Source organism: Neodiprion fabricii, chromosome 3, assembly GCF_021155785.1.
Source record: "Neodiprion fabricii isolate iyNeoFabr1 chromosome 3, iyNeoFabr1.1, whole genome shotgun sequence".
Classification (NCBI taxonomy): Eukaryota; Metazoa; Arthropoda; class Insecta; order Hymenoptera; family Diprionidae; genus Neodiprion; species Neodiprion fabricii.
The window spans coordinates 34307747-34330648 of NC_060241.1; the positions used below are offsets into that span (position 1 = coordinate 34307747).

Genomic DNA, 22902 nt, shown 5'->3' on the forward strand with positions numbered 1-22902 from the left:
GGACGTTCAGCTTAATTTTTAGACAAGACCCCTTTATCGTTATTTGCAAATATCTTTATAATACAAGTGTAAAACATTCATTATTCATAAATTTTCTCTTCACTTAATATAAAAGAAAATATTCGACGAGACAAACTTACAAATAAAAATAGAGGCCCTAGATTTTCATTCGAATCTCGTATTGATAAATACTGTATCTTATCTACCACGATGTAATATTTGTTATGTTTAGAAATAAAAATAATGCTAATAAAATTATCACTTTCGGGTAAATTAAATACGACTTAATTAACGACGTTATTATAGTATCCTATATATCATGTATACTGCAACGTGTGTTGACCCATTACACCAAATTATGTTCATCGGTTAGTGACATTTAGAAAAAAAATTGTAGTAAGATTAACTGCTGAATCGAATCACTTTTTGATGAGAAAACTTCCATCGTCGTAAAGTTTTAATATTTAACTTAATTCCCTGTACCGAAACTATTACCCACTGACATTGCTTGAACTATTTTTTGAAACAATGGAATGGCACAAGTATTAATCACAAGGTGAGGAAATTTTTTATCCATACAAAATGGCAGGAGATGAATCGATTGCCAAACTAATCCCAAGCCAGTACCGTACCATGAAATATATCTTCGGTGTCCGGATGGAAAAAAACATTGTCGGACATTGCCAGGAACCTTGACGAAGCAGGAACTAGAACCGAGCCAAAAACATTTATTCGGTCACCAGTCCGAATATTGGTATTTTAATTAAAAACATTAATTTCAATTCTCGCGTCGTTTATATGAATGCATCTGCCAATGTTCGACTATTATTGAATTATTATCACGAGTTAGTGATAAACCGCTACCTTGCAAACTGAGCCTAGTCCAATGGGTCAACAATCTTCGTATTTTGCACCTACAAATAATTCGTCAACAATCTCTTTGCAAATTCGTTAATGGTATATAACTCATTTCTCAAAGAACAGTCCCTTACCACAAGGACATTATTGAACATAAATAAATAATAGAAATGCCATTCTCGATTTGACGTATTAAATTAGTATTTGTAGATGCAAGGGGAGAGAGGGGGATCTAGATTTAAATTTATAATATTCAAATCGACTGGTTTCATTCACTGTACCGGTGAGTAAGCTATATTTACTGCTGTAGATGCCAGGTAAACGCATGCGCCATTACACAATCACTTATCACCATTCTACCAGCCACTTTTGGAAATTCGCATCTTATTCAAACTTTTTATGCTTCAAGTATTTATACAGACAAACAAGTGCTGAGAAATGTAATCACCTACATGATATTAGGTATCGGCAAACAAAAATGCATTTTCTTTTCATTCAGTGATGTACGTACATACAACATGGCTGATGCATCTTCCTGATATGGAGTGCGTTAAACAATGGATTTACACGTTGCGGCCGCATTGGATAATGAGAATTACTACCAGCCAAATACTGTTCGAGTGCAGCATTGGCAAACCACAAATTTGTAGATGAGTAATATGCTTTTAAGCAGGAATGTATTTCACGTTTATGTATAATTAAAAGCTGTTCGTAATATTGACTCCCAGTTTTGGGTTTGGCCATTTTTTGGAATTAGTTCTCAGTATTAAATTCATTCTAACTAGGCTAATGGTTCGTACTTGTTTAGCACAATCTATGTTGACGTAATTTATTCTAAGATATAGCAAATGTAATTAAAAAGCAGAATTGCTTTTTATACCCAGTGTGGATACATAGGTAATTTAAACAAAATAGGGGAAAGTTGAGCAAGCTTTAGTCAAACTGTGGTTTAGATGTTACATTTTGACAGTGGCCTGTCACGACATCCTAAATATCCCTTACTTCTGTCAAGTGAGATAAAAGAATCTTCTCAGATTTCTGAAAAAAATCTTATTGCATGTATGTCGCAAACTATAAAGGATTTTACTTTACTTATGTGTAATGTAAGTCTGGTCTAAAATATAGGTATGCACGACTTGCATAGTAAAGATAAGTTAAGTAGGGCAAGAGCAGCGATAGGTTGCGGGGCAACATTGTCACCGACTATTTGTATTAACTGATTATCGCTTATTTTTGTATATATTTACTATTTGTGTAAACTACTACGAAATTATTCATTAATTCTCGTAACGCCACGTGTGACAAAGTTGTCCCACATACACTACTCTAACTGTAGTTGCCCTATTTCTATAGGTATTACATGTCGAATTTTTCTCAAATATTATGAATTGTGAAAATTTGTACTCAACAAAGTCATCTCTAATTAAGAATTTGTCACTTCTATAAAATCACTTTTTTCCTTGTTGACTAAAATTTCAGAACGTTAAATACTACATCAACGGTATTAGGCTTGTTCGAAACTTCCCTACAAATTTGTAGATACGTGTGACGTTTTACGAATCATACTTGTAATTATAGTATTTTAATTTCGTTTACCTTGTCATGCTAATCTTGCGGATTTTAAATGTTTTGTAATGTCTTCTGTACTGTTAAGATTCAACATGCTCGTTTATGACTTCTCAGCGTTTATACTTTGCATCAGAATTGAGCAATAATTGTAAGTATGATGAAAGCACATACGAGAATTCGGAAAGTGCTAGCAGATATAGAACTTGAATCAGATTATAGCAAAAGCCGTTTAAGTACAGTGAAGAATTTTATCCAGTCATTGATAAGAATCTCCTATAATTGGTGTAGCGTTTGTGTTTGCATGAATTCATACTGAGAACCACAAACAAATCAATTTTGCATATTTCACTGCTAAATTAAGATTTCCGTGTTTGTAAAAATCATTATCACCATAAATTTGCAAATCATATCGAGTTACAGTGCATGGAACAAATTGTTTTCTCAGTTGCCTACTTTGTAAATCCATGTTTATCCTAAACTAATAATCTTATCGAAGATAAGCTATTATCCTAGCTTTGTTATAATAATTTTTTCAGTCCTAGTTTCAACCGTTCCTGAGCTGGATTCACTTTGATTTTCAATTGTTGAATAAGATCAAATATCTTCAGGGAAGGCCCAACTTTAAAACCAGTTAGATCTATAATTTGATCTTTAGTCAAGGTGAGCAATGCATTTCCATCTATTTTACGCTTACTAAAATTGTCACAATACGTGGCACAATCATTGACACGAAGGAACTGCGCAACGTCGAAAACATTCCATTCAGCAGGCACCAAATCACCGAAATCTGAATTCTTTTGTAGACCATCCGCTAACCGAGGAATAAATTTATTATTCGCTGAAGTTACCTGCAAATAAGAGCAAGGCTGTTAGTATTAGTACAGAGAATAGATGATCAGATGTAGTATCAAGACGGTCAACGATTATTGACAAAAATAGCACTATTTGGGACTCAAGTATTCACCTACATGTTAGTTGCTATCAGTTTGAAAATTACCTGTCGTTACCTTATGTTATTTGATCAGAACCATGAATAATAGATCGATTTTCTTTTTCAAAAGGAAAAACACGGTGAATCGATGATCAAAAGCCTTTTAAAACAAAATACGGCGAGGATTATGAAATTGTGGGCTATTGTGCGTACAATACAATACTATACATCGACAAAAAAAAATGACACAACGAATAGAAAGAACTTGATTTAGGTATGACACAAATGATATAACAGCATCCCAAAGCTCACGTTAATATAAGATGTAGCAGTTCTCCCCTTGGGTGGAATCAAATTTTGGGCCTCACTACGTGTTTCACTTTCAGCATGTCCTTGGCCAGTAGTAGGACTTGGCAGTGTTTGGTCAGGTCCAGCCGGTTCCTGTGCTGTTTCTGGCTCTCTGCCTCCCTCTTCCGGCAAACTTTCTAATTCTCGTTCTCTCTCAATTTTAGTACCTTGTGCCGGTTGTGGTTCTCTCTCACGATCACGACTTTCCATTCTACTACTTTGCCGGGGTAAAATACTTTTGGCACATGCCACCTTACCCCCTTTCTTCGGTTTTCGTTTACTTTTACGTTTAAGGCCTCTTGGTGATTTTACTGTGGATAATACATGAATTCATAAGTGTAAAAGAACCTTATAAAATCTTGAGCTGAAAGAACTGACTTGGTTTGCAATGAGTGCAATTTTTTTTTTTTGCAACTACACGTTTCTAAAAATTTACTCAACTTAATATTTTATCATATTTGAAGAAACAAAGAAAAAAAACGAGATTTATCGTGAACTTGTTAATCTGTTGAAATATCCTCCCTACACTCCAGAATATCTAAATTAAATAACTTTGAATTGCACACACTTTAACTTTTTGTTAAGATAAGCTTTTCAACAAATAATCAATTTACCAGTAGGACTAGTGTTTTTGCCAAGCAAACGGGGCCCTTCTAGCTTATGGTCGACGAGGTCACACCACCCGACAGGGTAAATGTCCGGACTATGACAATCGAGCCATTGATCATACTCATCCTCCCATCCATCAAAGTGTACCCTTAATAGCCTGCCAATTACCCTAGTGATTGTAGCTACGCACACCAATCGAGGATCCATTAAATCAGCAGCTTCTAGTCGCATTCCTTCAATGAATCCATGCTGTGGAATTTCCTGTTCAAAATAAATATTAGGTATTAGGTTGAAGTATGCAATTTTCTGTCTTACGACAAAAATCACGAACCAAAAGCTACAACTGGTACAACATTACACATTACGAAAATTATGTAATCACAGACTAATCTAAATTAAACAATTAATATGACTCACGTATAAACACACATTTAGCATACATGCCAATATTGCTTTACTAAAAGTATAAGCTTACCCTATTGAAAAGTTGAACAGGTGCAGGGATATTATTAGTTTCAGCCAGGTAAGCATCCCAGGTGAACGAAGTCGGATCGTATCCTTTTGGAGGTGTTAGCGGTAATCCATGTTGTGCGCAAAAACCAATTGGGAAAATACAAGGTGAACACGAGTGATAACAGAACCAATCCGCGCCGCTGGCATCTTCGTCATAACTGTCAATTCTAATCATGATGTAATCTTCCTTTAATACTTGCATCACAGTAGCTGCACAGATAGCAGAAAGATTGAGAGGATCGATAGCCTCGATTTTCATCCCTTCACGAAACGTGTAACCTTGATGTGAATGATGATTCTTTTGTGCCAAAAAATAGCTGTCTATTGCATCATCTTCGCACAATTGATCTAGCGAAACACGCTCCAAGTAGTCCGAGTACGCATCCAGAGTTTGTCCTACTTTCTTTGCCCATCCGACAGGATGAATCAGAGGTGAGTCTTCGTGGCACCAAAATCCGTTATCTTCCGGAGAAGAGTCGTAGTATCTGACGTGTAAACGTTTTCCTATAATTTTTTGCACTGTCGCAACTTTTACTTGTGAAATTCTATTCTTGTCCACCACTTCTAAATGAAGTCCACATCGGAATCGAGATTTCATACTATCGTTAACCTTGTTGTAAAAGTTAGTTGGCAGTGTTCTAGCGCCAGTTAATCGCCTCATTAGGAAATCCTTCCAATCTTTGTACTTGTTTGCTATTGCTGTAAAAGTAAATACGAGTCAGTTGGTATAAACTAGTCAAAGCATGCCGGTCCTACTTTACAAATAGTATAAGAACTCTAACATAACATAAAGATGTATTTTAAAACTCCGCTGGAGTAAATCCGAAGCGTCAAATTGATAGCAGCTACGTTTGTATGCTCTAGTCCAGTCGACACAGTACTGAAAATAGTGTTATATCCAGTGCCACGCGTTTTCCCAATTTATTGCTTCTGCTTGCTAACTCTCTCACGTTTCTTATATTAACACTATAGTCTGTATCCTACCCTATCTCCATCCAGCCTCAGACCACTTGCTTAGCTCAGCTAATTGCTTTCCTCACTACTCTGAATTCTCACACCTTTTCTGCATCCATCAGCTTTGTCTCTAGCTTCACTCGTATTTCTACTTTCATTGTCTCTCAAGACACACTCTTGATCTTTTACGCATTTTCAATTATAAACAATAAACTATTCAATATTGTTAAACAAACTACATTCGTCAAACAGTATCATTTATCAGTACCCTGCCAACGTCTTCATCGAATCCAGACCATATTACATTATAACCACCCTTCAGGTGTATCCAGACTTTAAGCGGGAAACAACCCAAACAAATAATATCAACATTCCATAAAGGACATAACAGGAGAAATCTCTCATTACTGAAATTCTTCCAGTTTTTTTTTCGTTGGCAGATGGTGTTGCGGTTGCCAAAACCCTTGGCTGCTAGCTACTGGAGAACCTAAGTGGCAGCAACCAGTGCAGGTTATGAGTATGATATCAAGTGACTATAAACTTACTCAAGTGTACTAATTAAATGAATGGGCATGCGAAGAAAAGGACTGTCACATTCGAGAAGAATTATTTCGTATAATCCAAAATACGGTACATAGTCTGCAAATATTTGACTAATGTTTGATGTGTTGAATATTTCTAAAACTTTTATCCATACAGCTGTATAGCGGGTTCTATTTTATAATTTTGCAACAAATTTTATACAAGTACGGCATCACAGTACTCCAACGTCAAGGTGGGACGCGCTTTGAGTGATGAACCAGGAATATCAATCTGCTTACTAGGACTTATTAGGAAAAAAATTGATTTTGCAACAATATTTGTAACTTCACAAAATTAAAAGAATTTTTATAATGTTCCATCAAATTATATACTTTAGAATTATATGCCTCTGTGTTAGAATCGAATACTATCTATAATCATCAGACGACGTCCTATTATAAAACTTGGAATATATAATACGTATTTTCTTGCAATGTGTATTGTGTGGGGTGGTTCTTATTTTACTCATGTCGCAATTTCTTCACGCTCACCCCCTTAAAAGTAATCAACATATATAGAAGAAAATTCAGCTAAATCTCCAAATTTATCCGATAACTCCAACACGCCACGTTAAGCAGTCGAATTTTTATATGGAAAAATGCATGCATTTGAATTGTTTTATGCTTGGCGGGGGATGTTAGAATTATTGAAAAAATTTGGAGATTTAGCCAAATTTTCTTCTGTATATGTTGATTACTTTTGGGGGGTGAGCGCGAAGAAATTCCGACAGGACCAAAATAAGAACCACCCTAGAATTACGAGAATGAACAACAACTGTTTTGCATTTTGTAAATCCACTTAATAACGAACGCGGAGGGTCTTCACCTAAGATAGCGCCATCAAAACGTTAAATTTATTAAGAATTATATTACAACCTGAGGCCAGTTATGAAGTTTATACCCTCTATAACACCCCGCGGTTCAGTTTCAAACTAATCGACCGTACTGCCCTCTATTAGGGAGTGATGTACTACACAAGATATCAAAACAGATTCGAGTTTGAATTGTTGAATCGTACGGTACAAAAATACAACTATGCAGAGCTATGTCGGTACCATAAAGGTCGGTATTACGAAGGTCGGTACAAATTTCTCTTGCCCTACGTCGATCAGAAATGTTGGTGAAAGTTCAAGTTCTCAAACGGAGCAATTCTATGGAAGAAACTTGTCAAAAAGCATGTGCATTATCATAGGGAGCTAAGGAGTGCCTGGCTAGAGAAAAATGCATGATCAAATTCAGACATTACATCAATATGAGAAATAACTACTTATAGAAAGTACTTGTATAAAATATTCTTTGGAAAAGGATTGTTAATCACTTGGCTTTGTGATGAGTGAATTAACTCCTGACAGTGTAATTACGATTTGGATACTAATATAATAAATTTTCAAACTCGTTTATAAATGTCCAAACTTTTTGTAAATAAATAGGCACAAGAGTACGAGAGAATTAAACACTGATCAATAATATCTTCGAAGTTATCAACTATTACTATCCCAATTACTTGAGTGCAATATAATAGATATGTATAAGTGGTAGTGGATATTTAGAACTCTATTCACTTACTGTTTGGTGGTATTAAGGGCTTCCCAATGGTCGCACACCAGCCCACAGGGTGGATATCGTTTGAGCACAGCGAAACCCAGAAGTCTTTGTCTGCGTTGTGACCAAACCCCTCGTACCTTAGCAGTGCTCTGTATCCAGAGATACGAAGCACAGTTGCGACCCAAAAGGAATCTGGAAATGCTTCACAAACTTCATCACAATCCGTATTTTCCACTTCAACTTTCATCCCAACTGTTATATTATCCCATATTTCGGATATTGGCGCCTAGAAATATTAATTTCAAACAGATTACACAACTGTAGGTCAGAACATATCTATGATACAAGTTTGATGTATAATTCATTGAACATGCTCACAATTTAGATAACCAAATTTAGCAAAAACTAATCGATGTCACGACAAAATCATACAACCCTAGACAAAAATTTCTAAACGAAAAAAAATTTCTCGATTTTTGAGTTTTATACAAAATATTAAATGTTGCAATCGGCATAGGATTGAATGAAATCGGCATACATGCTTAAAACAGGAAACCGGTGCAGCGCAAAATCCAGGCTCAGTGAGTTGTTGGGTCCAATCGTAAGAACCTGCCATTTCAGCCGTGCGTTTTCTCCTCACTGGAAGATCTTCTGGCATTGCAGGTTCTGCGACTACTTTGTCTTTTTCCACCTCAGCTTTCGAGTAGTCACTCGATTCCTTGTCATCTTCATCAGCAATCGTCTAAAAGTTAATAACATATTTAAATGTTGTAAGATGGTGGTGATGCATACTCTGAGAATGATTAAAAAAAAGTAGAAATGTGAAAAAGATTGAAACCTAAGTGCTTTATATATGTATCATATGAAAATACCAATATTGTGTGTCTCTAAAGGTCTGGTTGAATTATTGATATTTAAGCGGGGAAAGTGTTAAAAAATTCTTAAGTTAATCGCAAAGGGGATGAAACATTCGTAGTTGCCGATAGTTGGGATAACAGAAATCTTTGAATACAAGAGTTAGCTGTGGTAAGAAAAATGTAAATTGTGAAATCTAGTATTGAATACATAATCTAGCGATCATGAGAAAAATTGCAGTTAATAAGTAACCAACCTCGTTAGGAATGGCTTTTACATCCTCTGGTGAAGCAGGGTTACTTGAAGTGCGTTGTTGTGGATGTGACGGACTGTAAGTAGAATCAGCTGTAGGGGCAGTATGCTCTGAAGATCGGGCGCATGCTCTACTGCAAAACCGACGCTCCTTGGTGTAGAACGCGTGCTTCACACCAATTGCACCACATTTTTCACACACAGCTATGATAAAAGTTGAATTTATATTTTTTTTAGTCATTAGAATTGTTTGTGTTTGAATAGTAAGTATATTTCAATCACTGCAAAGAAAATATTTCGCCATTTAAGAAACTCTTGCCACTAGTATTACATTTCTCATGGACGATTTCACTTGAAAATTGCAAGTATGAAGGATCGTAATTCTGATCAAATCCAATTGAACAATTTCTATATGATATCATTAATCAGAAGTATAAAAATACAAGACGGACTTGAGATGTTTGGTTCTGAATAGGGAAGAGAATGAGTGCCTGGAATAACAGGGAATTGATGAAAGAATTCATATCGAGTAAGTAAGTGTGTAAACGAATATAAAAATAGAAAGAAAAGTGTCCGGTTACAGTGTGGAGATTCATAATAACAGGAAAAAGCGATGATAGTAGACAAGGAGATGCGTGGCGAATAGCCTAGACATAAAGAGACTGAATCCACAATTATCTCCTGCATCTTAATTATACGTGATTGAAACATATACATATATTGAGAAATATATCTTCACGTTGAAGTATGTGCTTTTCGTTAGCTTCGCCATAACATTTTCACGAGCTTATTCATTGAGCATCAAATTTTGTATTTCAGTTAATTCATTTGCCCTGATCGAAAACCAGTAAATAAAATAGAGAAATAAAACCCAAACGTTGTCGATTAACCATTTTTTCTTTTCTTTCGTATTTTTTAAAATTTAGGTGAAGTACATCACAGAAGTTATTTAAATAGCGCAGTCTCATAATTTGTGTGCAGATACTTTTTTTTTTTTTAACATATGGTATCTTTTTCAAGCTTCAACTGTAATGCATACCTGCTAGACGTGATTATAAAATATATTTCTTATAAGAATGACTTACCAATGCCATCCTTACGGATAGGTATAAAGTTCAAATCTGTATGTGGCTGATAAGCAATTGGAGTCTTTAGGACCAAGCCTGGATGTTTTATAGGTTTGATCTTGCGGTTTCGATTGTCTTGGGTCTGCGTAGCTGCATTTGTGACCACCTGTTCACGATCTCCATCAGCCATGTAATCCTCTATAGTCATGTACTCGCTCATCTCTGGCCCAGTTTGCGGGTCATATTCCTACACAATATTTTTAAACAAATTGACTGCATGTACAAACGTTGTTCATCAAAAAAATTGATATGATCTAAAATCAATAATCAGAGAATGGTTTTCTACGACGGGAGATATGACATAACTTACATTTTGTATTTCTTGAGTATCCACAGCCTCCATCGCTTCGTCAGGTTCTGAGCATTCGGCAGTAAACTGTGGGGCCAAATATCGCACCATAGTAGGCGGGCCCATGTGATGATTACGCAGATCGTCAAAAGAATGAGATCCATGAGAGAAAAAAGGGCTTTCTGGTTGGCGCGGGTCTAGCATTAACTCATGTGTTGGCTCCCCATGCATCATCATGTCACTCATCCATACCATCCCCAGCTCTGGCATCCCAGGGATGGATGTATATACTGGATATAGAGAACGTTAAGCTTATTAGACGTATGTATCAGTATCATTATCGCAATATCAGTGAATGGGTAAATAGACATAGAACCATAAATATAATTCTAATGATATTGATATATAGAGCTAATGCGTATTATTTACAATAACAGGAGCAGTAGTTATCATTGAATGAGCATCGCTCTAATTTAAAAGAGCATATTGTCCATTGCAATGCATTGATTATACACGTCGTATATGACGATGGACCGAAAAAAAATTGAACCAGCACGCGACTTCTTAGTCCATGAATATCGTCATTATTCAACACTTCTGACAGAATCAAGTTTCATTATGATGATAGCTACTATCAAGCAAAGCAGATGAATGGATGGATATATCTGATCCACTCTGGCTTCAATAACTAGGTGGCTCATTACTCAATAGTTAATGCTTTGTTATACAAAGTAGAAGTCAGATTTAAGATCTTAAATGTGCTACTATGTCAAGTCGCATTGAAAAATCTCAGAAGTATTTTACCGCTGACGAACACAATTACATTATTTTTATGTAAGCTTAATCAAGCTACCTGCTATGGTCACGGCAATCCAATATATGAAGCATTTGGTACTGCTTTAAAAAGAGAGCATGACACGCTACAGTGACAATTTTGTGCAAAGTTATCAAACGAGACAATTGTGACGAATACATGAAACATAAGAGAGCTCGGACAGGGACGTAACACACAATCGATATGATCTCTACGTTAGAGTAAAAAATGTTGTTTCCGAGAAGTATTGGGAATGGATTTAAAAAAATACATCATTTTCGATGTACTTATTATGTAGAAATGAAAATTGATCAGAATTATACAGATTAGTGTTCCATTCATCATAAATAGTCCATACCACATCGAGAGCGCCTTTGCTTCGGCGGTACGAACCCAAAGACCTAGGAAAACTTTGAAATTGGAAGAGTATTTAGTGCTTGCAGATAAAAACGTGTATTGTTAAGATATGAATAATACTATATTACGTGATTTTTCATATGTAATATGATGCATTCAAGCACATAGAAACGGCGATGTGGAGTGCAGAGGGAGCAGGAAGGGGGATGGGGGCGAGCAAGGGAAACTAGCGGCTGTAAATTAATTACGCTCCTGAAACCGACGCCTGGCGCCCGAAAGCCTGCGTTTATTTAACCTTTTTACATACGTTACCTTCGACCCGAATGATGTCCTTGAAAAACTTGGGAGAGAATCTAAAAAAAGGAGGTCTTATCCGTGCAGTAAAACATTCAACTACGACTATCTGAAAGTTATGGGGAAAATTGAGAAAAGGTAAAGATATATACAAACCATTGGAGGCCTGCATGTCCATGACAAAGGGTTTCGGAGGGTTTATTTGGAGATTTCGACCCGGTATTACCGCAATCTGTGTTTCTCGCGCAGTGGGTACTCCATCCCGATCGACACGAAGAACATTATCATCGAAATTTTCACCCGTAAACCGAGATTCACTTAAAAAAATTGTGTTTTACGCGACATCACCGAACAATAGCGAAAAACATTCGTGGTAGGCCTATTCGCTTCATCCCCACCATCGCAATCGCCCTCCTTAAACCCCAGGGCCGTACCATACGATTCTTCACTTCCCGTTGGAATCCCTTGGGCTGCTGTATCTATCTACTTCACACCAAATCACCGATGGACAAACTGCACACGTCCCATTTTTGTCCAATATCTAACTACGCATACCTTATGCATCAGTGTGTGGGCCTTGCGTAGATATAACGCTGGTGCCTCGGCCAAGTTCAAAGATCAATTGTCACTGCTGTAAATCTACCAATTCATCAAATAATTGCCACGTAATTGTGGTTAACGCAATGAAAGATAATTTTCCTGCCAGTAATTGATGGCATTTTTACGTAGCGTGTCAGGATCATATCAGGATACCGAAATTAATTTGAATGCGAAAAACAAACGATAAACAGTTGCTGAACTTTCAATCCAAGGACCAAGGACGACTTGTATAATTATTGTCAATTACCTGTTTTCACCTCTCACTTGTTATGAGACCTGCATGCCTGACTAGCTGTATCAGTCCTAAGGGTCCTAAGTTAAGACCGTTTGTATAAGGTCCTAAGTATCAACAAATGCATGTACAATTGACGAATAAAAAACCGTTTGCTCATAAATAATAAACAGATTTGTAGTTATGCGTGTGGTATATATTCAGTTCATTGATAGCCAAGCACGTTGAGTATCTTATCTCTGATTGACCTTGAAGTGTTGCCATTCTAAGGCCAAATAAAAACTGACAATCAGCAACTAAAAATTTTGAGTGTAACTGGTAACTCAACAATCAAGGTGATTTAACCGTTACGCCAAACAATTTGTTTTGTATTATAATCATATACTCACAGCATTGTATCACCCGTTCATCGTGTTACCTTTGTCTTGTTTTATGTCATTGCTTTATGCCAAATAACAGTATTACATCTTGTAGGAGTTGTCATTTCATCCTCTTGGAAGAATGGTGAAATCTTCACAAATATGCACTTACTTTGAAGTTCACCATTTTGTGTCAAGTTTTCCATTTTTATTCACAGATATGTCACCCGAGGAACTACGTCTTCCAATGCCATGGGGTCACATAGCAGCCAAGGCATGGGGTTCACCTAATGGCAAGCCTGTTTTGATGGTTCATGGACTTCTGGACAATGCAGGATCATTTGATCGCCTGATTCCATTTCTACCATTCGATTATTACTTTGTCTGCATTGATTTACCGGGCCATGGATTATCGTCACACTTCCCTGCAGGATTACCCCTGGATTATTTAAATCACGTTTTAGCTCTTCGCAGAGTCTTAGATAGTCTTAAATGGAGCAACTGTATCTATATAGGTCATAGTTTAGGCGCGACTATGGGACTGATGTTCACCTCAATTTATCCTGAGAGAGTAAAGAAAATTTTGTGTTTTGACGCAGTTACTGCTACGCCAATTACAAACAATAGACTAATTCCCCACATTCGGAAGGTACATGACAATATTTTGAGCATTGAAGGGAAAGAAAAGACTATGAAAGTATATACCGAGGACGAAGTGATGTACATGCTCATGTATACAAGATTCTTTGCTCTAAATTTTGCTGCTGCTGAAGCTTTGATGAAGCGATCTGTTACCAAAATTGGTGATAAATACAAGTTAAACCGCGACGTACGACTCAACGCCGGCTTGTTTCCGGTATTTAATTCTGATCAACACTTGAGTTTACTTGAGAAACTCAAATCACCTGCGACAGTCATTGCCGCAACAGCAACAATGGCTACAGCTCATTATGAAAAAATGTTATGGCTTAGTTCAGATAGGTTGACGAAATCACACAGGTTTCTAATAGTTGAAGGTAATCATGACGTACACAATAATCACCCTGAGAAAGTTGCTTCTCACGTATGCCAATTTTTGAGTGATCTTAAGAGCAATTTGTGATCTACGTAGCTCTTAGTTAATCTCAATTCACATGGAAACATGTACGATTTGATTAAAAATAAACAAAAAAATAATCTATATTAATTTAAATTCTGTTTCTATTACGTTTCTACACGTCAAAATCAATTTAGGGTATGGATTATAAATTACTTAAAAGTATGATTGTAATATATTGTGTAGTCAAATTAAAGGAAAAATGTAATTTAAAATGTAATAAGCTTTTTTGCTCTCTTGACGGTTAAAATATACAGTAAAAGTAGGTGAATGGTAAATATGTGGTGGGAATCATTGGAGGAAATTCTAATAAACTTGATAAATGCAAAACTTATTGATGTACTTTTTTTTTACCAGATTCAACAGAATTGTATTTTACATCAATTCTAAGATTTTATGAAGTAAAATTGACAAAGCTTTGTGGAGTGATGTAATATGATTGAAAGTGATAGCAAACTCTTCTATTGAATAAATCAATTTCTTTACTCGTTAAGATGTCACTAAGGTGACTCTGACTAGTCCATTCATTTGATATACCTTGAATGTGATTTCTTTATCCTGCAAAACAAGATCTCGCAGATGATCTTCTAAAACAACCGCTGTGTGATTCATAAATGAATCACATCTTCTGGTGCTGTGTATATGTTCTGGTGCGAGTTGAATTTCATACCAACAGATCAAAGCATTTGGAATAGCTCGTTCTGGTACTGATATCTTGCCAAAATTAACTAACGATTCGTTGGTCTTGGAATCGCCTAGCTGAGTCAAAGTTACTGCGTTCGTTGACGGTCTGCATTCATACATACTTGAGTTGAGATCAAAAACCTGATTTATCTGCAACATCAGGTCAAAGTTGTTAGCAATCAATCACAAGTCATATGAAGCATATTTCTCAGTTCAAGGATTGTCATGTTTTAATTTGTCTTGCAACTGGTTAGCAAATTGTGAAATATCACAAATGAAAGAAAGCTTAGAGAATAGTATTCAAGTCATCCTGAAAAGTACCTCATACAATTAAAGAGAGATTAAATCATCACCAACCTCAAATTCGTTAATACATTCTGCGACAAAAAAATATCTCCCATCATTACTAGTACTATGAATTGTCGAACCAGGTTCATTTTTACTGTCTGCACTCTGAAAAGATGTATGTAATCAAAGTTATGCTTAGACTACAGCTTCATATTTCACTGTCAGCTATTAGAGAAACTTTAACTTACCATGTCATATTTACTGTTCCTCAAATGTCCCTGAACATTTTTATCGTTAACTCTGACCATTTTGGGTAAATCAGTAGAATACACTAGTTGACCCATTAAAAAGATTTTCTGTTGTAGTATGAAACCAGCGTTATTTAAAAAGTAACTATAAAATAAAGCACGCTTAATTAATTAGCAATTACCGTGCAGTTATTCAGTAATTATTTAGAATCAGCTTACTCAAGGAAATCGTGGTAGTTTTGCTGGTCCCGATCCTTCAATTCTCCTTTGGCATCAAAGTTATGAATTAGAATGGCATCAATTTTGTTGTTAATTTCACTGTAATTCGATATCGGTTCAATTAGTGAAGTGATCCCACTGTCGGTTGCTACTTTGTGTAAAACAGTTTGCAATGCTAGTGAATTTGCTTCACAGTAGAGCTTTTCACAGTTCCTATTTTCCTTCAATAAAGTCAGTCCGTAAACAGGAAATGGTGAAGTATCTAGGACGTATTTAATGGGTTCATTTTTTTGATGTTTTGCAATTCTCACTAATGATATCACATAATCGAAATCATTCAAGAAAGTAATCACTTCTTTTGGAAGACGGAAAATCGGTTCCATTTTTGGTGTCGTATCTGTAACTAATTTGTACGAACAGTTGAGTTTTCCGTTCAAAATTTCAGCCGAAATTTCCACGTGATCACGTTGCTTGCAAATCCTAGGAATAGCTGGAAAAATAGCTTGCTGCCAGCAAGATTTCCCTTGTGATGAATTAAGTGTTATGTCTTCGTCTATATTCAATTTGAACCATGCTACCAAACCATCAATGATCCCATCGTATCTACATTTTACATTGACCATTCCTTTTTCACCATCTCCACTGAATGTTCTTAGTACCGATAAATCGTTGAAATTGACCTTTACTATTTCTTTCGGTTCAGTAACATAATTAACGTTGACATTTTCTAAATTCTCAGTATCATAGAATTCGTCGTCAACCAGGACAGATACGTTATCAAAATTTAAAAAACTTGGGTGATCGGACTTGTTGAATAATATTGTTGATCTAGACCGAATATGTTCAGACTCGACTGCAGCTACATAAAGCGTAGCTCCTAAGGGAATGACCATCCCTGAATTGTTTCCAACAAGGAGATTTTCATGTGCATCTATTAGTGTCGGTATCACACACTCCCCAAATAAACCAGCATCAAAAGTTTCTGTGATTATCAAATTTACCCTGAAACAGACCATGTAATATCCACATTTTATGATGCGTTAAAAAATGTGACAGTAAGGAAAAGGAATAACATTTAAAGTATTCTGTAGAACATAAATAATGGTAATTTAAATTGACCTATTAGGTATGTCCTGTGGGATGCACAAATTCTCTGAAGACTTGGGGAACAATTTTATATCACCGGCATTGTTTCTACTGAATACATTTCTTGCAACGTTTCCCATAACAGGTGAACATTCGCAGGCATATATTTCTTTTGCACCTGCCTCGTGCGCATACAAGCTCAACAGGCCAGTGCCAGTTCCTATGTCCAAGACAACGTCATAACCTTGAGCTATGCGCTTTTGAATTGCTCTTCTGAATCCTCTATTTCTAGCCGTGTCATTCAACATTGGAAAATGCCATCTGTCTACAGCCATACTGAAAGCATTCTGAAGGTTTCTTTCGGCGGGTAGAAAATTTGAATCCACTTGAAGCGCAAGTTTTAAATACTGAATGGCTTCTATTGGATTATTATTTCTAAAATGGCAAAATTAACAATTATCAATAAGCTAAGAACATACATAATACAAGAACTATGTGTGGTGTACTACCTAAGAAGATGAGCAGCAAAATTATTCAGCATACGTGTATTATTTGGATAAATATTTAGCGAATGTTTGTAACAGGTCACAGCATCCTCAATTCTATTCCCCAACTCTAACTGCATTCCCCACTCGCCTGCAAGGAAATATCAGTAATATTATTACTAAAATTTGAAGGAATGAGTCTTAATAAATCAATAACTATACAATTTGGATAGGAGGAAGAGAAATATTGAGTATACCTTGAAATAACTTACACAAAACGTCAGTAAACAATTTTTCCACTTCTGATCTCTTCGCTGGACATAATTCTGCAACTACTGTGTAATAAGCATAGGCTCTCCCAACATTTCCACATGCATCCTGTTCCTGAGCCTTTTCCAGTGCTTTTTCAACAATTTCCCTTATTTCCACATCCATCCTGGGGTGTGCTGTAATAAATATTGCACCATATTGGATAATCATTACAACTGTAAAACTGCTCACTGTCAGGGTGCATAATCGAGACCAGAAAAAAAATTCAAAGTGATCAGTGATTATAATTGAAGAGTGAAAGAGAAACATTTATAACATCCAAAATTAACAATCAATCGAATCATACTTCTCTCATTGATGTAATTAGGGTGGAATAATTCTTGAAAATATGTGAATCAGTAGAGTGGATCGACTTTTACGCCGAAACCAGATTGGGTATTTTCATTATATGACCCCTTGATATGACCTGCAGCGAATGAAGGACAGATTTATGTTTACAATCTCGTTCTGTCAAGCGGCATTGACATTCAAGGTTATGTTTCCGTCTCCGGCAATCAATTGTAAGTTTATAACACAAAAATACAAGGATACATAAATAATTAGGGACTATAATCTTCTCCACATCGCACTGGTTTACACACGACGTACGATTTGTGATATGTATCGTCAGTTGTTGGTAAAATATTCTGTGATTAGGTTATCCTCTGTCCAAATTCCCTAGCTTCTCAATCCTTCTGGTCATGGAAGAAGGATTACATTTCACCACACTTCTGGTTAATGGCTTAAGGAGACAAGAGAAAAAGCATTCGATACTTTAGAAATAGCCAATATTCGATTGGCACTGATTCATGGATAGGATTTTAGAGGATTTTTTTTTTACAAGTAAGTTTTGTGACTGAGATGTTAGATCGTAAATTTTATTAGCATATAAATCCAGGGGTGTGTATACATTTTAATTGAAATTTAGAAAAAGAGTACAACTAGGGTAAATTTTCATACAAATATTTGAGTCTGTATTAGGCAATTTGGAGAATTTACATTTTCAATCGCACCAATCAATATCATTAATATGTATGAACTACATTATTTTATGTACACATAAGTTGGCTACAGATTTTGAATTTTGTAATCCATTGAGAAGCCATATTAGGCATAGATAAACGGTCACTGTATTCTCTGAATACTTCGTGTATCCAAGGAACAATACAACAATCGTAACAATGTGATAATTACTTACAATTTCGTAAGATTAATATGACTTTTATATAAATATTAACATTTTCATCGTAGATTTAATAAATTACAAACTGTTCAACAACGACAAAATTCGAATCCAAAACAGCATTATTTACATTTAATCTAACAGAATTAATAGTTTGTGAAAAAATAAAAAATCCTCAATCTCGCATTGACCTACAATAAATATAGGAGAAAAAAAAACAAGAATGATTTAACTAAACAGTTGTACATCCATGCATGGATAGATTAATTTTTTGCAGTATAAGTAATGTTCAACATATCATTTGTTTCTTACTTTATTCATGTCTAGCATGTAGAAATCTGAATTGCTTGTTAAACTCGTAATGTTTTCTAACCGCACAGTGGTATTTAATTTGTTACTACATACCTATTGTAAATTTACCACTTATCTAATTCACTGCAGTTGCAAAATTCACGGGGAAATGGAGACGTGCATCAATTATCAAGCAGTGAACCAAATGAATCGCAAAGCACCGATCATGTAGGCATGTTGCATATGATGCGCAGACTGAAAATAGCTAACAAACGATACATGGTACGTACATTGATATTATGATCACTGTATCGCGTATCGTTTCATCACTATTTGCAGTCTGTGATTTTCTAAGATTTGAAGAGGACTGTCTGACTGACGGGTCAATTATAGAATGATCTGGTAAGCAGTTACATTCTTTCACATTAGCTGGTTACTGGATCATGTTACAGATAATATGGAATTTACAAAATGTACTGATACCTCCCAAAGTTTCGTGAATGGGCTAACGTCCTAATTAATTTATAATCGGAATGATTTTAAATATTGCACATCATTTCATCACATTTTGGATCAAAGTATTGAAAATGTTTTCCCAAATCCAGTTAATGTAGTTGACTCACCGAACAGCTATGAAAATGAAGATGAACCGTCTTCTAATTTAATTATGAATCAATTAGATCAATTTGTTGGAATGAATAGACCAGATGAATTTATAACATATGGCCGCCATTGGTTCATTAAAGTTGAGAATGATGACAAAGGTATGATCATGTCGTAGGGTGCCAAAAGACTTCAACTTTTTAGCTTCCATATAAATGATTTTGGTTGACCGGTTCGAAATAGCCCTGTTATACTACTGATGGAGCCCAACAATTCAGAACTGCTAGTTACAACTACAATTGAACAAATCGTACAACCCAGTGGCCTAGGAAACTTGTAAGACGAAAATTGCGAAAACAAATTTTTGAATCATTTCAGTCTCCAATTACCAAGAATCGATGAGCTCTGCAACATTCATAAACCGAAAAGTCCAACCATAAAAAGGAAACCCGCAAAATATAACTTTTGATGATAATCCTCAGTTCCTCAGTTGGTACTTAAAATCCTCAATTTTGCATTGGCCAGCAATGAATGTAAAAAAAAACAAGACCAATGTAACAAAACAGTTATACATGCATGCATAGCTACATTATATCTTCCGCAAATAAAAGAAGCCATAAAAGTACGGTGTGATGTAATTATACACATAATTACACTTTCGAAATTTTGCCAAAATTTTTGATTGTGTAAGCTATTGGTTGCTGTACTGGTTTTCAATTTGCTTTTAAAAAAATAATGAGCCCAAAATCATCTCTACGGTAAAAGTAATTTGGCTTATACAGTTACCAATCGCCTGCAACCATGAATGCATCTTCATCAGAGTCTTCATCATTCGAGTCAACATCTAGATACAACGCAGGTAAGTCTATATCATCTTCGTCATCATCTTCTTCTTGAACAACACCGTGAAAAAGCATGTTGTAGCATTTGGACTGTGGATTGCGGAAATGTACATAAGGTGTATCTGCCCGCAAACGCATTCCGCACAGCCAACAAAAATATGTATTGCACCTCCAGCATACCATCTTGTTGCAACCATCGGATTTCTAAACAAAATTTGAAAGCACATTATTATTTTTCGTGAATAAACTATAACACGTAAATAATATGCATAAGGTGAATAACATAAGGAAAAATTTTTTATCCCTGAACTAAATCTAGAGCTTTTACAGAAATGCTTTTTTGAAATTTTCTATTCGTTTTCGTTAACACGGAAAGTTTACAATTTGCTTCAGTGTTCTAGATTTGTTACAACGCTGAAATTCATATTTAGTTAATCAAAGAATACCTCAATTGCAGCATTGCAGTGCGGACAATTCCGGCTATACGTGTTTATCCAAGTTTCTGACATGGTGTTCTCAACCAGTGCTTGTAATTGTTTCTTCCCATAACGCTGTTCGAGTTGGATCTTCTTATCATCAGGTGCGTTTTGATACTCTGTCACAAGTTTTTGTTTTTCAGCTGCGGATGATTTTACTTGTATTAATAATAATCATGTGCTTTATTTTACTCCAACTTTTTTTTGCCTTAAGCTTTCGAATTACCTGACTTGAATTTGCATGGTTCGATTCCATGGTAAACCATTTTGCAATAAATACAAAAAGCGTACTGACAAGCAGGACAGTTTGCCATTCTATCATTTGGCTCGCGACTAACAGGATATTGACAATGGGGGCGTGGACAATAAACAATATCGGTCATTGTGTCTAATGTCACGCTTAGCAGAGTGGCGTCGTATTTCGCAAATAATTCTTGACTGACTAAATCCTTGACCTGTATGAGATAAAAAAATGAATGCATAAAAATTAAAATTGTTACATTATTCGATATGATGATAATGACGGAAGGATCAATTTTGAGGTAGTTGATGTTTGACAAACATTGCCAAACAATTTTCACGTGATCGCTGCAATGATTGTGGTAATTCTAGCAATTTAGAACATGTTACCAACTTACTTGCCCTGGAGTTGCTTCGGACGAGCATTTTTCTTCGGGACAGCTAATATTCTTGACATTTCCATCTTGAATCCTAATTTCCAAGTAGGTAAGAATACATTCTTTACAAAAGACATGAAAGCAGGGTACAAATTGTGTACAATGTTCACCCAATTTATCTAAGAAGCAAATTTTACATGTATAAAAGTTTCTCTTGAATTCAGTTTGCTTGCGTTTTGAGTCATAATCGATCAACATTTGCACTGGATTTCTACTGATTGACTGGTCTGAAACAGCTCGTTCATCGGCGAACTTTTTAGTCTTCTGTTTCCTCCCACGTCTTCTTGCAGGATGTTTTTCGTTGATTGTTTTTCTAACCCTTGGCTTTGTCAGGATTTGGTTACACTTAACTTCCTTGCTTTTCGAATCTTTCTTAATCTCTTCATCACCATCTTTAAATTTGTTCGTATCTTCCGCATTCTGAGTCTTCTCTAGGGCCATTTTATAACAAGTATAACCATAGTCGATTGCTAGGCTTGCTTCTATGTTTAAAAATTCCAACGTTTCATCTTTCAAGAATGCCATCCATGTAAAGAGGATTTCAAGCCCTTTGTTTTCTTCCCACAACTTATCCAATTTCTTACACAATTTAGCAATAGCGTATTGACTTAACCATGATGAGACAAGGGTAAATTTCGGCGGAGATTCTGAAGGATAATTAGATGGCAGTGTAATAAATAACGACAATGGGGGCAAATGAGATATCGGTACGCTTTGTACAGGCTCATCAGGAAATCTGCTGTCTTTGTAAGTGAAGGAATACTCCGGAGGAATAGTTACGTAAGCTTTTAAGGTACATTCATACTGTTCGTTCTCCTTGTGATATGAAAATTCTTCTTTGTTATAGATGCTTTCTAGGGCAACAATTTCATCTTTTTGCTTCTCGTTGTCAGTTGACTGAAAATGAAATATTGTTTATCAATTAAAAAATCAAAACAAATCCTATTTCGCATAAGTAAATTGTTCGTTACTATATATCATTTATGTCATAAACTTCGGAGAACAGATTTTTCTTTCGTATTGAAATAATATTGTAGGTATTTTTATAGGTTACGTTTAGTAAATAAAGCGCGATAAAGTTTATAAAATTTACCATTTTTTTCGCAGGTGAGGGTTGAATAACAAGATTTTTTCTGAAGAATAAGGTTATTCGATTTTTGTTTGAAATTTTTCAAATATATGATGAAAAAATTTTATTCCTGCGCACGGTTTCCTACAAGACTATGTTCCTGCTGGACAAAAATCCGAAACGGTGAAGGTCAGTGCAGCCGGAACATGAAGAAAACAGCTGTTTTTCTGTACCAGGAAGTACAAAATACAATTATGGC

At 35.7% G+C, this 22902-nt stretch overlaps 4 protein-coding genes and 1 long non-coding RNA gene across 8 annotated transcripts; 2 read left to right on the top strand and 3 right to left on the bottom strand.

The window, feature by feature from the left end:
* Positions 1-15: 15 nt before the first annotated feature.
* LOC124177949 (polycomb protein Sfmbt) lies at positions 16-12401 on the bottom strand. The gene is made up of 10 exons (XM_046560935.1): positions 12053-12401; positions 10453-10721; positions 10101-10329; positions 9020-9219; positions 8447-8650; positions 7930-8194; positions 4791-5527; positions 4321-4576; positions 3671-4017; positions 16-3275 (listed from the first exon to the last, which is right to left on the bottom strand). The coding sequence occupies exons 1-10, from the start codon at positions 12072-12074 to the stop codon at positions 2946-2948; spliced, it is 2859 nt and encodes a 952-aa protein (XP_046416891.1). The 5' UTR covers positions 12075-12401; the 3' UTR covers positions 16-2945.
* On the top strand, positions 11911-14513 carry LOC124177957 (serine hydrolase-like protein). Of its 3 annotated transcripts, none has more exons than XM_046560951.1 (2): positions 11911-12034; positions 13306-14513. In XM_046560951.1, the coding sequence occupies exon 2, from the start codon at positions 13308-13310 to the stop codon at positions 14187-14189; it is 882 nt and encodes a 293-aa protein (XP_046416907.1). In that variant the 5' UTR covers positions 11911-12034; positions 13306-13307; the 3' UTR covers positions 14190-14513. The 3 variants fall into 3 exon arrangements, with proteins under 3 accessions (XP_046416907.1, XP_046416905.1, XP_046416906.1); XM_046560949.1 differs by lacking the exon at positions 11911-12034 and adding an exon at positions 12457-13063; XM_046560950.1 differs by lacking the exon at positions 11911-12034 and adding an exon at positions 12457-12803.
* Positions 14514-14628: 115 nt separating this feature from the next.
* On the bottom strand, positions 14629-18242 carry LOC124177950 (protein arginine N-methyltransferase 9-like). Of its 2 annotated transcripts, XM_046560937.1 has the most exons (9): positions 18166-18242; positions 18112-18128; positions 17466-17639; positions 17218-17344; positions 16742-17143; positions 15623-16624; positions 15404-15548; positions 15225-15320; positions 14629-15017 (listed from the first exon to the last, which is right to left on the bottom strand). In XM_046560937.1, the coding sequence occupies exons 3-9, from the start codon at positions 17626-17628 to the stop codon at positions 14673-14675; spliced, it is 2280 nt and encodes a 759-aa protein (XP_046416893.1). In that variant the 5' UTR covers positions 17629-17639; positions 18112-18128; positions 18166-18242; the 3' UTR covers positions 14629-14672. The 2 variants fall into 2 exon arrangements, with proteins under 2 accessions (XP_046416893.1, XP_046416892.1); XM_046560936.1 differs by lacking the exons at positions 18112-18128; positions 18166-18242 and adding an exon at positions 17810-17929.
* Positions 17905-19224, top strand: LOC124177962. The gene is made up of 2 exons (XR_006869693.1): positions 17905-18023; positions 18185-19224. It is a non-coding gene; the product is annotated as an uncharacterized LOC124177962 (long non-coding RNA).
* On the bottom strand, positions 18360-22881 carry LOC124177951 (E3 ubiquitin-protein ligase RNF14-like). The gene is made up of 5 exons (XM_046560938.1): positions 22668-22881; positions 21536-22471; positions 21124-21352; positions 20868-21040; positions 18360-20625 (listed from the first exon to the last, which is right to left on the bottom strand). Exons 1-5 carry the CDS (start codon positions 22668-22670, stop codon positions 20362-20364), a joined length of 1605 nt encoding a protein of 534 aa, XP_046416894.1. The 5' UTR covers positions 22671-22881; the 3' UTR covers positions 18360-20361.
* Positions 22882-22902: the final 21 nt, after the last annotated feature.

What these genes read in the sequence shown, in the direction of transcription:
- LOC124177949 (XM_046560935.1), bottom strand. Translation starts at nt 12,074, where the DNA reads ATGGACATGCAGGCCTCCAATG. An exon ending in GGACATGCAGGCCTCCAATG is followed by an intron (nt 10,722 to 12,052) that starts GTTTGTATATAT and finishes CTCTATATCCAG; the next exon opens with TATATACATCCATCCCTGGG. An exon ending in TAAAAGCCATTCCTAACGAG is followed by an intron (nt 8,651 to 9,019) that starts GTTGGTTACTTA and finishes ATTAACTTTTAG; the next exon opens with ACGATTGCTGATGAAGATGA.
- LOC124177951 (XM_046560938.1), bottom strand. An exon ending in ACCATGCAAATTCAAGTCAG is followed by an intron (nt 21,041 to 21,123) that starts GTAATTCGAAAG and finishes AATCATCCGCAG; the next exon opens with CTGAAAAACAAAAACTTGTG. An exon ending in ACTGCAATGCTGCAATTGAG is followed by an intron (nt 20,626 to 20,867) that starts GTATTCTTTGAT and finishes AATTTTGTTTAG; the next exon opens with AAATCCGATGGTTGCAACAA.
- LOC124177957 (XM_046560951.1), top strand. Translation starts at nt 13,308, where the DNA reads ATGTCACCCGAGGAACTACGTCTTCCAATGCCATGGGGTCACATAGCA.
- LOC124177950 (XM_046560937.1), bottom strand. Translation starts at nt 17,628, where the DNA reads ATGGATGTGGAAATAAGGGAAATTGTTGAAAAAGCACTGGAAAAGGCT. An exon ending in AACTACCACGATTTCCTTGA is followed by an intron (nt 15,549 to 15,622) that starts GTAAGCTGATTC and finishes TTTATTTTATAG; the next exon opens with TTACTTTTTAAATAACGCTG. An exon ending in AATGTATTAACGAATTTGAG is followed by an intron (nt 15,018 to 15,224) that starts GTTGGTGATGAT and finishes CTGATGTTGCAG; the next exon opens with ATAAATCAGGTTTTTGATCT.